This window comes from Podarcis liolepis (assembly GCF_965112155.1).
Source record: "Podarcis liolepis genome assembly, chromosome: 15".
Lineage (NCBI taxonomy): Eukaryota > Metazoa > Chordata > Lepidosauria > Squamata > Lacertidae > Podarcis > Podarcis liolepis.
Window position 1 is genome coordinate 41,628,781 of NC_139566.1, and position 13,314 is coordinate 41,642,094.

Consider the following 13,314-nt stretch of genomic DNA (forward strand, 5'->3'; position numbering starts at 1 on the left):
GCTACAATGCGCAGGGAACTGGGCTACATGTTTGGTCACCCTTGAAGAGCTTTTCCTGTCCTTCTGCCACCAACAGGCACCTTCTCTTCAAAGCACACACTTGGGCTGAGCTGTCTCCACAGCCCTGTGAAATCCTGAAACAAGGACACTTTTTGCTCAGTGGGGCTTCCACAACATTCACCTTGTTTTGCTACTATTTCTGCTCTGTCCCTGTCTCTCCCACCTTCAGGACTACCTGCCAGCAATGCCCTTTGGTGGTTTCCGCCATCCCTAAGTGACAGCTGCAACCATTGACACACATTTTCATTGCTTCTGAGCAACTGCCTATAGGATTGCTCTGAAAAAATAGGCATGCACAAGAAAACCTACAAGGGAGCTTTTGGGTCTCCCTGGAAACCCCTTCTCTTCAATGCAGTGCCATCTGGCTCAGTACATAAGCTGCTGCTTTATGCAGAATCAGACCGTTGGTCCATCTAGCTAAGTACTGTCTACACTGACTAGCAGTGGCTCTCCGGGTTTGTCTCTCTCAGCCCTACCTTGAGATGGCAGGTATCTGCGCCAATTTCACATCAAAAATATATCCAACCACTCAGTCCTCTTCTTTTAAGGAAAAAAGTTGTCAGTACTCAGCATGAAGTGTTGCAGTACGTGCCATACTTTTAGCATTGGGGGGGGGGGGAGAAGGTACCGGTGCTGCGTACCCTTGAGTACCCCGGGGGGGGGAGCACTGCAATCACCACTGCTTGCAGTACCTGAACAGTCCCTTCGGTGGCATATAGCTGGAATGGTGGAATTTAAGGCAGGAAACCAGCACAGGGCCCTTATATGTGTCAGGATTCCAGCTGGGGTCTGGCCTCACTCCAGGCATTCGGCTGGGATCCTTGTTGACCTTCCGTCTGCGTCTCCCGGCAGGCAAGGTCGTAAATCAGCGATTCTCCTCAAACATGAGGAGAACACACTTTCCTCCTTCTCTCCCTCCCTGCACCCCCCAGGGAGGGGAAGAAAGGACAGACAGGAGTCCTATTTACATGTTTTATTCCTGTCGTTCAGCAGTACAGAGAAAACGTGTCTGTACCCTCCAGACTCCGGCAGTAGAGTCTCTGCTCCACCCCTGTACTTCCAGCACAGGTCAGATGACACTCTGAGCTAACATCCGGTGCTCAGAGTAGAGAAAGGACTGTCCCCTTTCTCCACTAGTACAGTTGCAGACATCAACATCCTGTTTTGCATTCCAGCCACCTGCAGCTGGCTTTTGCATTGCTGCTTTTTCCTGACAATATGGATTATTTCCCCAGTCTTCAGCTCTCAACATTTCTGCAGACTACTGTCAGTATATGTATGCACACGTTGAGAAATTTAGTGCAAATTTCTGATCATATACATATTTTAATAGAATATTTTTCATGCTTTACGATTTTTTTGCAAGCCATTTCCCCATATATAGTACACCCCCCTAAATAGGGGTGCCAAAACTTAGGCCCCACACGGTGGGTGCCCAGCACGCCCCACAATGTCAGGACACAGTGACACCGAGTTGTGGCCAACATTGGGAGCGGGGGGTGTTGTCTGGGGAGAGAACCAAAATGGAGGGATTCTTCCATTCCGTTCCTACTCACAGGTTTGTGCAACTCTCCCCCGTAGTAATACTGACCTGTTCCTCAGATGGGTAGAAGCCCATGGCGCGCATGACGAAAGGGATTTGCTCCAAAGGGATGTGTGTGGACACCTTTCTGGGTTCCATGGTGTCAATACCTTGATGACGCAGCTGAGCATAATAAAAATAGTCTTCCAGCTCCTGGAGGAGGGGGAAATGTAATGCACAGCCCATGAGGAGAAGGTGAGGGAGCAGAGTCTATTCAGCCTGGAGAGCATATGGTTAAGAAAGGCAACTGGGTAGCCACCTTCAAATATTCATTTACTGCCACATACAGAATGGAGCACATTTCTTTTCTCTTGCTCCAGAGGGTAGGAATGGAACCAATCAGCTCAGATTGGGATTAGACTAAACATTTTGAAGGATTTCCTGGCTACATGAGTTGTTGGACTCACTGCCGTAGAAGATGGCCAACACAAAAGGTGATGATTTAGATAGCTAGATAAATGATATCATTAATAGCCATTTCCTCTAAACTTGAACCCTGACATTCAGTTCATGTTTCATCTTTTTAAAAAAACATGTAGTTGGGGGGAAGTTATCAAGTATAAATGGTAAAATGCAATGACCCCATGTGCAAAGCAACCAACTGGACATGCAATAATGGCTGGATCTTGAAACAGTGCTGGCTCCAGGGTTCTGGGTCCTTCAATGGGGCACTTGGATCTGGGGGAGGTGAAGCATGGGGCTGCCTTTGAAAAGCATTTGGAAACTTCAACTGGTGCAGAACGTGGCTTGCTAGTGGGACCCAGCAGCAAGGAACATATTACTCCAGCATTCACTGGAAGCACGATTTGAAATACAATAGTGCCTCCAGCATCTGAGACAGCCTCTGAATATCAGTTGCTGGAGAACATGAGAAGGAAGAGTGCCATCGTGCTTCTGCTTTGCTTTTGGGCTTCCCATAACGAGCATCTGGTTGGCTCCTTTGAGAACAGGATGTGCCTTGGGTCTTATAATAATAATAATTTATTATTTGTACCCCGCCCATCTGGCTGGGTTTCCCCAGCCACTCTGGGCGGCTTCCATAGAAACCAAAAAACACTAAAATATCATACATTAAAAACTTCCCTGAACAGCGCTGCCTTAAGATGCCTTCTGAATGTCAGGTAGTTGTTTATCGTTTTGACATCTGATGGGAGGGCGTTCTACAGGGCGGGCGCCACTACCGAGAAGGCCCTCTGCCTGGTTCCCTGTAGCTTTGCTTCTCGCAATGAGGGAACTGCCAGAAGGCCCTCGGCGCTGGACCTCAGCGTCCGGGCAGAACGATGGGGGTGGAGACGCTCCTTCAGGTATATCCAGGAGCCAGGCTCTTCTGATATGTTTTGAACTTTAAAACCTGAAACAATATGGGGGTGAGGTATCTAAAGGAGCACTTTCTTTCAATGAAGCTTCCCACTGATTAGGAACTTCGTTAAAAGCCTATCTCCGTGTATCCCAGTCTTCTGAGCTGAGGAAGGCAGCTGCTGGAGAGTTTTCTCTACACTGGTGCACAAAATGTTGGAAGCTCTTCCCAGATAAGTTTGCTTGGTACCACTTCTGTTAGCGTTAAGGGTTCAGGTGAAGTTTATTTTCTGCTTTATATAGTCACAGTCCTTTTCCTTATTTTTGACTGCTGCTTTCACCTGCTGTCTCACTAGGGCTGGCCCTCTCCAGGGTGAAGCAGCAGGCGCATGGATGGGGTCAGGAAGCCAAAGGAAGGGGTTGGAGCACTGGGATAAGATTCAGCCACCAGTCCAGTCAGCTTCTCTGCATGGAACGAGTTGCTTCAGGCAGTGGCGTAGCGTGGGGGTGCAGGGGGGGCCGGCCGCACCGGGCGCAACATCTGGGGGTTAGGGTTAGGGGGCGCAAATCCACGGGTTAGGGGGTGCAAATCCACGGGTTAGGGGGCGCAAATTACTTGCCTTGCCCCAGGTGCTGACAACCCACGCTACGCCACTGGCTTCAGGCAGCATTGCATCTTGGGCTGATGCTGGACTCTGTCACTTTTTATCTATGCAGTTCTACTGCTGCTTTTTGGTGATATATATTTCATTATCGACTTATTGTAAGCTGCCTTGAGGGTGTGGACGCGGAAAGGTAGAGTAGCAAAGCTATAAATAAGGAAAGCATGCAAGTCTTACATTACCTTGAAAAACTCGCCCTCTCTGCCGCCTTCCAGAAGGTTGTAGAATGGGATCAAATCTTCACCCCCCAGAAAAGAAGCTGCTTCCAGAGCACTAGGAGGAGAGCAACAAAGACACGTCTGGAGGAGAGGGGTGAGACAGGAGCCCCACACATCCCCATTGCCCCTGCCACCTACTGCACTGAAAAACAGGTCCTTAAAATTAAAATTATCCTGTGCAATTCCAAAAAAGCCTAAAGGGTGCAATCCTATACTTGAGTTTTGCTGTATGAGGAGGAGCTTTGAGATATACCGGTACCATAAGCATGACGGGCATGCCAGCCGAATACATCAAATATACAGGTGGAACCGCTGAAAGTGATGGGGAGGAGCACCCCCACGCTGAATCTTCTACCCCTTCAAGCCACACCCTGTTGGGGGCGGAATTCTGCACCAGCCCCAGAAATGGGCCCAATTTCCACCCCTTTTACTTTGTTGCCAGGCATTCAAAAGCTGAGTGGGACCATGCTGTTTTCTACCAGCTGGGGGAGCTTGAACCTCCATCTTCTCATTTCTGACCACATGACCAATGCAGTGATTGTTGCCTCTCCCAGCCCTCCCCTTGGCTGCTTGGCAAAAGAGTCTTGCCACCCCTAGGTGGGACTTGAACCCTTGTTCCAGGAGAGCTGGGCCATGTGGGAGCTGTGTGGGTCCTCTCGCCTTCCTGGTACTTGATTTAGGGGGGCAGCTGCACACCCCCTGGGTGTACGATGTCACACACATGTACGTGAAATCGCATAAAATGGAGAACATCATCCAAACCTCTGGAAATCCACAAAAATCTGCCAAACTCCACCATAATCGCACCCTCCAAACCTCTTTCCACAAACTCCAACTTTCCACATGTCTCAGAGGTTGGTGCAAAGCCGCAATAGGATTATAGTTAAAAAGGCTCCTGGGATTGCTAGCTCTTTTCCCACGGTTTTTGCAGTTTCACCCCCTCTTTCTGGATCGTTTTTTCCCTTTTCGCACCTTTTCGCAATTTAAATCAATTTATTTATTTATTTATTTCCCAGCACCACACATAGAAGGAGGTTGCACACACGATGAACGCATGTATGTGGGGAGACATCTGTACGCACGTATATATGTTCTATTAAAAACATACTGACAATCACAACAAAAACAGAAGCTTCTGATTGCTTGCTACAGGAGGTGGTATTTCCAAGGAGGCTGGGGGCTTAGGATAGTTTTGTGCTGATTTTGTATTTTCCAGCTGTGTGCTTCCCTCCTCCCCTTCTGGTCTGAGCACATGAAATAGCAATCCCTCAGCCCCATAAAACACAAATATATATATATATAAAAGAGTCCACATGTCTCACTCTAGGCATTACACACACACACACCTCACACAGAAATAATGAAAGCCCTCAATTCCCGCAGTTCAATTTAATTTAATTTAATCCTTCAGCCTCCAAGCCCATCCCTGCAGGAGCCAAGGAAAGAATCCAGTTCGCGCTGTCTTCTTTGCATCTGAGCATCTCAATGGAGACACTAATGAAAAGGTGATAACTGAACCGGAGTGGAGCCTGGGCTGCTTGAAGAGTGCTTCATATCCCCCTCACCACCTGATGAGGAGTTCTGTGCAACTAAAATCCCTGCATATCCCAGCATGATTGAATATAGCAGGGATGGAGGATGTTTTCCAGCCCAAGGGCCACATCCCCTTCTGAACAACCTCCAGTGGGCCAGATGCAGAAGTGGGTGAAGCAATAAATGTGGGTTTTACCTTAGTAGTCTGGTTCCTACACAAACACACGTCCCTCTCTACCCTCCATCCAGACAAGCGAGAGCATGACCAGAGTTCAAGGACGCATATTCTGGTCAGCCTGAACCCACTTGTCCTGGCTCTCACTCTTCGCTTCAGGAAACCCAAAAGCTTCATTCAATAAATCAGCACATGGTCTCAGCATTAGCTCAAGTTAGACAAAAAAAATCATTGCAATTACAAAGTGTAAATTGCAGCAAGGCTTACAAATTATTTTTGTATGGTTGTTTGCAAGCCTTGCTGAAGTTCTACACTTTGTAATTGCAATGGTATTTTGCCCTGCTTTATTGTAAATTTATTCTCCTTATCAATATGTTGTCGTTGTTCCAGTCCTGCCCACGCTTAACTAACAGCCATGCTTAACCATGGTTTGGTTAGTGCCCCATCCCAGACATTTGCCAAGCTGGAAAACAAACCATGCTTTGGGGAAAGAAACCTTTGCCCACCTTCATGAAGGTCTGCAGCTTGTTGAACAAACTATAGTTAAAACAAACCATGGCTTGGTGTCATGCATGCATAGAGTGATTTCCAATATTTCCTTTTGCTTCAACCTCAAAGAGCAGCATACATTTTGATCCATGTGCCTGCACCCTGAATAAGGCTGTGCCTTCTGCGATCAAAACGCTTGATGCTTCTCTATATAATTAAGTTAAACTTGGACATTAAATATTGCAGACACACAGAAGATGCCAAAGGCAGCAGTAAACCACTAATTAGCTCATAAAGCTCCTTCCTCCATAAACAAACTACAAAGCCGTTCAAAACTGCCTGGACTCCAGCCAACAATTACAAAGAAGGATCATTTATATTCTAGTGCCTTCGTTTAAATCTTGCTCAGGCTGGACCTCCAACCGATTAAGTCACATAGACAAAGAGTGTGCATGTATGCACCTGCGTGGAGAAAATGTTACTAGTACAGCTGTCCCACTGCAATTGTATTTTTTCTGCTTGCTCTGATGCTAGTTAGCCAGATGCCCTAAAGCAGGGTGCAGAGAGAGAACCTGTGGCCCTTCAGATCTTGCGGGACTTCAGTTCCCATGACCCATGGCGACTGGCCACGTTGACCGTGGGCTGAAGGGAGTTGGAATCCAACCAACTATTGGGAGCCACAAGTTCCCCACCTCTACCGTAGAGCAGTGGCCCCACAGCTGACGGCCAGGAGTGTCCTGGGGAGCATTTTTACCCCACTCCCACCCCAAGTGACAAGCATTTGAACACCCCCTACAAAAAACGCATCCCAGAATGCCCGGGCATAGCACACACAACCTGCTGAAAATATCCTACAATTCCTGCAGTGCTTTCAGCTACCACCAGGGACGCGGATGGCGCTGTGGGTTAAACCACAGAGCCTAGAACTTGCTGATCAGAAGGTCGGCGGTTCGAATCCCCGCGACTAAGTGAGCTCCCGTTGCTCGGTCCCTGCTCCTGCCAACCTAGTAGTTCAAAAGCACGTCAAAATGCAAGTAGATAAATAGGTACCTTCCGGCGGGAAGGTAAACGGCGTTTCCATGCGCTGCTCTGGTTCGCCAGAAGTGGCTTAGTCATGCTGGCCACATGACCCAGAAGCTGTACGCCAGCTCCCTCGTCCAATAAAGCAAGATGAGCGCCGCAACCCCAATCGGCCACGACTGGACCTAATGGTCAGGGGTCCCTTTACCTTTACCTATCCGTAGCTAGGGGTGGATCATCCTGGGCAGCACTGGGCCCAAGCTGCCATGTCCCTCCTGGGTGCCCTCCAGCAGGAAGGTGCCTGGGAGTGACGTGGCAACTCGGGCCCCCTGCAGGCCCAGCGGTGCCCCAAAAAGGGGCTTGCTATGCCGCTGGGGCCCATGTTCTCTAATAGCAACTCTCCTAAATCTCAGGCAGATAAGCATCCTTCCTAGCCCTGCTACTTGAGATCCATTTAAGTGGCAACTGGACTGTCAAGGGAATCCGACTTCAGTTCTGGCAACGGGAGGGTATCCCCTGTGCTTAAGGACAGCAGGTTCATGATGTGGGCAGATCAGGCCATACACAGCTTTGTCCTCCAGCAGGAGGACAGGAGTAGAGGCTCAGGAAGGAAACAACAAGGGGGCTTTCCCCACGGCCTGAGGCAGCCACCTCACTTTGCTTAATGGTAGGGTTATTGTTGTATTTTATTCTGTGAACTACCCTGAGGAGATATTAGGATGAAGGGCAGTACAGTGGTACCACGGGATGCGAACGGGATCTGTTCCGGAGCCCTGTTCGCATCCGAGACAGAATGCAAGACGCGACGGCGCATCTGCACATGTTGCATTTCGCCACTTCCGCGCATGTGTGTGATGTCATTTTGAGCGTCTGCGCATGTGCGAGTGGCGAAACCCAGAAGTAATGCGCTCCGTTACTTCCGGGTTCCCACGGAGCGCAACTTAAACGTGCTCAACCCTAAGCACATTCAACTCGAGGTATGGCTGTATATATATTTAATAAACAAACAAGTAAGTAAATAGATAGGGCCAGCCCTGCATCCCAGCCAGTTTGGGATAATGCCTTTTACCCACACTCAAGAGCACTCTCAGGTGGGGGGGGGGGCAAAGTCAATTTCATCTCAATTTCATCTCAATTTCTCCCAGTTTCTCATTTTTCAAATATAAGTTCACTTCTCCACATTTCCACATCAGTTTGCATTAAAATAATTTTTTAAGTCCTCATCAGCATTTCTTGTGGATTTCTTCTAATAAACACACTTACGCTAAGCACTTCCCTCTAACTGAAATTAATATATGTATTTTAATTAAGAGATGTATTTGAATGCACACTTTCCCCTTGTGTTTACATTTTTGTGCACATTACTTGGCTGTAGAACTGCACTGCAAAATTTGGAGAAGTGAAAATTTCTATGGATGGTTGTGCTTTGATAAGTGTGAATTAGTTAAGTCCCCCTTTAAATGTAAATCGGACTGAATTGCTTCCCTCCTCCCATCCCCTCAGTGGCTTGCTCTGCAAGTCAACCTTGCTGGCCATCCCAGCATTGATCAGGGGAAGTGAAAGCTCTGTTGCAACTTACACTAAATTAATGTCCCACTTCATCACAGTTAAGTCGTTACCCCCCGTCGTGAAGAGGTGGCACCCGTCGTAGGAGCACTCCAAGTTGGTGACGCCTGAAGGGTGGCAAATGAAAGCTGAGGACTTGTGCGGGTTCCCATCTATGGGCAGTATCTGCAGGCCGACCTAGGGAAGAATCCAGAAAACCTGATGTGACTCTCCCCAAAGACTCACCTAGTCCGCCTCCCCACTCCACAGCCTAGAGTGTACACCAGGGATGGGGAGCCTGCCGCCCATCAGATGATGCCAGACTACAGCTCCCATCACCCTTGGCCACTGGCCGGGCTGGCTGAGGCTGATGGGAGTTGGAGTCCAACATGGAGAAATAGCTCAGTTGGTTGGAGCATGGTGCTGAGAATGCCAAGGTTGCAAGTTCAATCCCCGTATGGGACAGCCGCATATTCCTGCAATGTAGGGGATTGGACTAGGTGTTCTTCAGGGTCCTTTTCAACTCTACAATTCTAGAATTCAGTTCTATGTATGGAAGGCCAGGGATTCCCCCATCCTTGGTGTTAAGGCCAAGGAATTCTCCACTGCTGTTCCCACCATAGCAGGTAAGTTGAGTGAGAAGACCTCTTTGGGGAATTTAGAGGCCTACCAAGGGCAGCTGAAGATTGCCACATCTTTTTGGCCATCTGCCAGCAGTTCAGGAACTGAGGGGACAGTTGGAGTCATGCAACAGGCCAACAAAAGCTAGCAGACTTGGGTATTCCCTGCCATAGTGGCTTTGAAAAAGGAACAGACCTGGTTGGGAGAACCTGGGATGTCACAACAAAAAGCATATGACGTTGACAACAATATATGGACAAAAATAAGTAGTTTACGATAAAGACAAAAGATCACGGCAATGTTCCTTGTAGCACTTTTTGTGGTTGTTCTGTACAACTGTGCCTGGGATTGTGTACAATAATGTGCTCAACACCCCATGGCTGTTCCTGACCCATCGCCAATGTCGGTTGCAAGCCTCCCTAATGTTTGAGGAGGGCAGAGGTCGAACTGGGAGCCTATCCCAGGCCTCGAAGGGACTCAGGATGGGGCTGGTCCAAAGACCTTCACCTGCCTTGTCTTTTGTAATGTAGGCCAAGTACCGTCTCTGAGAATCATGTCCCTCTGCGAGTGGAAGCACCAGAATCTTCTCCAGGGGGGAGCCATAGGCTGGTCCCACAACAGTCTTCCTAAAATAAACAAAGCAACAACAGGAGCTCTTGAGCACCTGACCTTTAACAAATTAATCCAAGGATCACACCTAAGGATAGTGAAGGAGAGCAGGCATTCCACCTTCTCCCCGCCCCCACAAAAACATATATTTGCCATTGCCCCACGTATATTAAAATCCTGTATTGTGGTCATCTAATAAATCCTTGGCACCCCTTCACTCCCCACAGACTAGTTTCTCTCGAGTAACCCCTGCGCTACCCAATCTATTAAATACACATAAATATATGCATATCCGGGTATAGAATGCATTGTTTTTGGAGATAGGTCAAATTAACTCATAACTTAATAAATATAAACTACCATTCCATGTCAGAAGAAAAGGGTAGGCAAAGCCTAGTATCCAGCTTTTCATTCCTTGCACTAAAGTAAAAAAGGAACCACATGCTCTGAACTTTCCTCCCTAATGATAACAATGGGCTCCTACTTATTAATCAACTGAAATGTCAGTTGATTAATCTACAAATTAAAGCTTACAGCCCTAGTTACAGTATCTTCCCATAGACCTCCTAATGGAGGAAGGAGTTTCAGCACTGCAAAAGGAACCTGTGGTCAGGGATGATGGGAGATGGAGTCCAACAATATCTGATAGACCTCAGGTTCTTCAGACTTTGTCTAGGGGATAAGGTACCAGGGTCCACAGGGAAGCTAGTCGTCAGCAAGCTGTGTGACCAGGAAGGAAAGGGTTGTGTTTCAGAAGCAGCTATGAAAGGTCAGATGGACCAGAGATAAGACATTGTAGCTCAGGAGAGGGGGTGGGGAGGTCAAGCTCAAGAAGACTGCAACTGAGCAGGTGGCAGGGCTGACACAGCAGCTGAGGTAGGGCCATTGCCGCATAGACCTCAATTGGCTTTGTGAAACAGTGCATTGGTGGGAGTGCAGGTGGCGAGATGGTGCTGGACCCTGGTTGTCTGGAGTTCCACTTGGAAAGACACACAAATACAGCACTTACAGGGAAATAGGAGTGGGATAATTGCAGGAGACACGGAAGAAATAAACCAGAGATTTACCAGGTTACCTGCACAATCTTGTGGTTACATTATACATTTTCATTTTGTACTGATCGTTGGCAGTGAGGAAAAAATATTCTGTGGTGAGAGGTGGGTACCAGGTGATGCACCTGGGGACGGCATGTTGTTCGATGCGGTCCCTTCGGATGACAACCAGCTCATCCTTGACACTCTTCTCCAGGTCATATTCCACCTGGAAACAAGGTAACAGAGACCCAGTGATGGGGTGTGTGTGTCCAAACATCTGTGTCCATCACTTGGTTTCCCTGAAGCTGAATGTGTGAAAGTGACTCTACTGGGGGTGTGGAGGAACTATGTTTGAACTAGGGACGTGAGAGAAATTCGATCCAGTTAACGTTTAAAGGTGATTCTAGCAAATGTACATTTTCTGAAACTGCAACAGAACCCTCCTTCAAAATTTGCACTTTTCTGGATTTCATAGTGCAGTTCCCCAGCCACGTAATGTATATAGAAATGCACGCGCCAAAGTAAAGCGTGCAAAAAATGCACAATTAGTGAAACTAACAAACCATGATGCATCCTTAGGAGGGAAATGTCATGGATTTGTTGGACAAAGAGGAATGGTGGGAGGAGCGAACTGGGGAAGCCCCAAGGGAATCTCCAAGGGAGGATGGCTCAGTGCCTGGGGACTGGTGGTGGGACAACGATGGGTGGTCAGAGGGAGAAGAGGAAGAAGACTGGGAGGAGGAGGTGTCAAAAACTGAGGAGGCACTGGAACTGGGCTTAGTGAGCTGGGAGAGTCTGTGGTAGAGAGAAGTCCAGAATCAGAATTAGAAGCTGAAGCAGGGGAGGAGCGAGGCCATGAGGCAGAGATGAGTTGGGCTGGTGAAGAGTCACAGTGTCTTCCCCTCCTGCTGCAACAAGCTCCCCTCTCACTTTGTCTCCCAGAACCAGAAGAAGCATGAAAAGGACAGAGGTTGGCGACACACAGACACAGTGATGGAATCTACACACATATAAAAAACGTTCTGAAAATGCTTTTTTAAAAAAAGTATATTGAGTTTTCCATAAGGCTCACCATCGCCATCTGATGTCACATTGTATATTGCACTTAAAACACACTTAAAAGGTTTTATTTGCAGCTGTATAGTTGAGTCCAGTCTCCGATTGCTTGGGGGAAAACCCACGAGAGGAAGGGACTAAGACAGCTCCAGGGAGGCAGGGACCTTCAGTCTCAGCAATTGCTTCATGGGGGCAAGAGCTACCGGAGATACGTTGCTGTGATCATTAGGCCTGACAGTCCTGTTTCTGCTAATAAAGAGTTAACGCCCAACTTGCATGGTGTGGTTTACTGCTGGCTTGCTCCTGACAGGAAATGATGCTTTGCAGAAAGGTATGTATTACGAAAAATGCATACAGTGATACCTCGGGTAAGTACTTAATTTGTTCCAGAGGTCCGTTTTTAACCTGAATCTGTTCTTAACCTGAAGCACCAATTTAGCTAATTGCTGCTGCTGCGCCGCCAGAGCACGATTCCTGTTCTCATCCTGAAGCAAAGTTCTTAACCCGAGGTACTATTTCTGAGTTAGCGGAGTCTGTAACCTCAAGCGTATGTAACCTGAAGCATATGTAACCCGAGGTACCACTGTACTAAAATGCGTGCATTAGGAGAAATGCTGATGCATTCAACCGGATGTGTGGTGGAATGAGCTTGGTATTCTACCCTTGCTGAACCTCCACAGGGCTGAAGTTGAAGAGTGGAGGCCAGTCATGGCCGTTGGGCAACCTGACTTGCACCGCTGGCTTGACCTCCCAAGTCCCTGGTTCCCAGCCTCCAATGGCTCCGCTCTGAAGCCTCTCCAGGCTGACACATTTCTATGCAACTATGCAGCATGAGCAGAAACTGTGTCCTGCTCACAGCACCTACCAAGAGTCGATCTTCGCCAAGAGTTAAGAGCCAGGGCTCATCGCTGTCCAAGTGAACCCCAAAGAGAATGGTGCGAATGGGCTTGTAATGGGAGTGCAAGGCTGCCAGGCGGTCCCAGACTTTCTTCCCCTCAACCATGGTTTGTTTGTAAAGGTTCAATGAAATGTTTTCATCCTGAAAGACAATTTTAAAAAACCTCACTTTGTATCAATAAATCGTTTCCTTTCGTTTTTCCTTTGCCACAGCAGCACAGCTGTTTAGAGCAAGGGTCAGCAAACTTTTTCAGCAGGGGGCCAGTCCACTGTCCCTCAGACCTTGTAGGGGGCCAGGCTATATTTTAGACAAAAAAATGAACAAATTCCTATGTCCCACAAATAACCCAGAGATGCATTTTAAATAAAAGCACACATTCTACTCATGTAAAAACACACTGATTCCCGGACTGTCCACGGGCTGGATTTAGAAGGCGATTGGGCCGGATCCGGCCCCCCCCCCCAGGCCTGGCCTTAGTTTGCCTACCCATGGTTTAGAGCGTTGGATTTTGATAGC

General features: G+C 48.0%; 1 protein-coding gene across 1 annotated transcript in view; it reads right to left on the reverse strand.

The window, feature by feature from the left end:
* The window catches only part of CFAP251 (cilia and flagella associated protein 251), a 39,500-nt gene that overhangs the window by 4,015 nt on the left and 22,171 nt on the right, over positions 1-13,314 (reverse strand). The window contains 6 exon segments of the mRNA XM_083476397.1: positions 1,652-1,795; positions 3,783-3,873; positions 8,615-8,778; positions 9,713-9,827; positions 10,886-11,070; positions 12,766-12,939. Of these exon segments, the coding sequence (XP_083332523.1) occupies positions 1,652-1,795; positions 3,783-3,873; positions 8,615-8,778; positions 9,713-9,827; positions 10,886-11,070; positions 12,766-12,939 (873 nt within the window).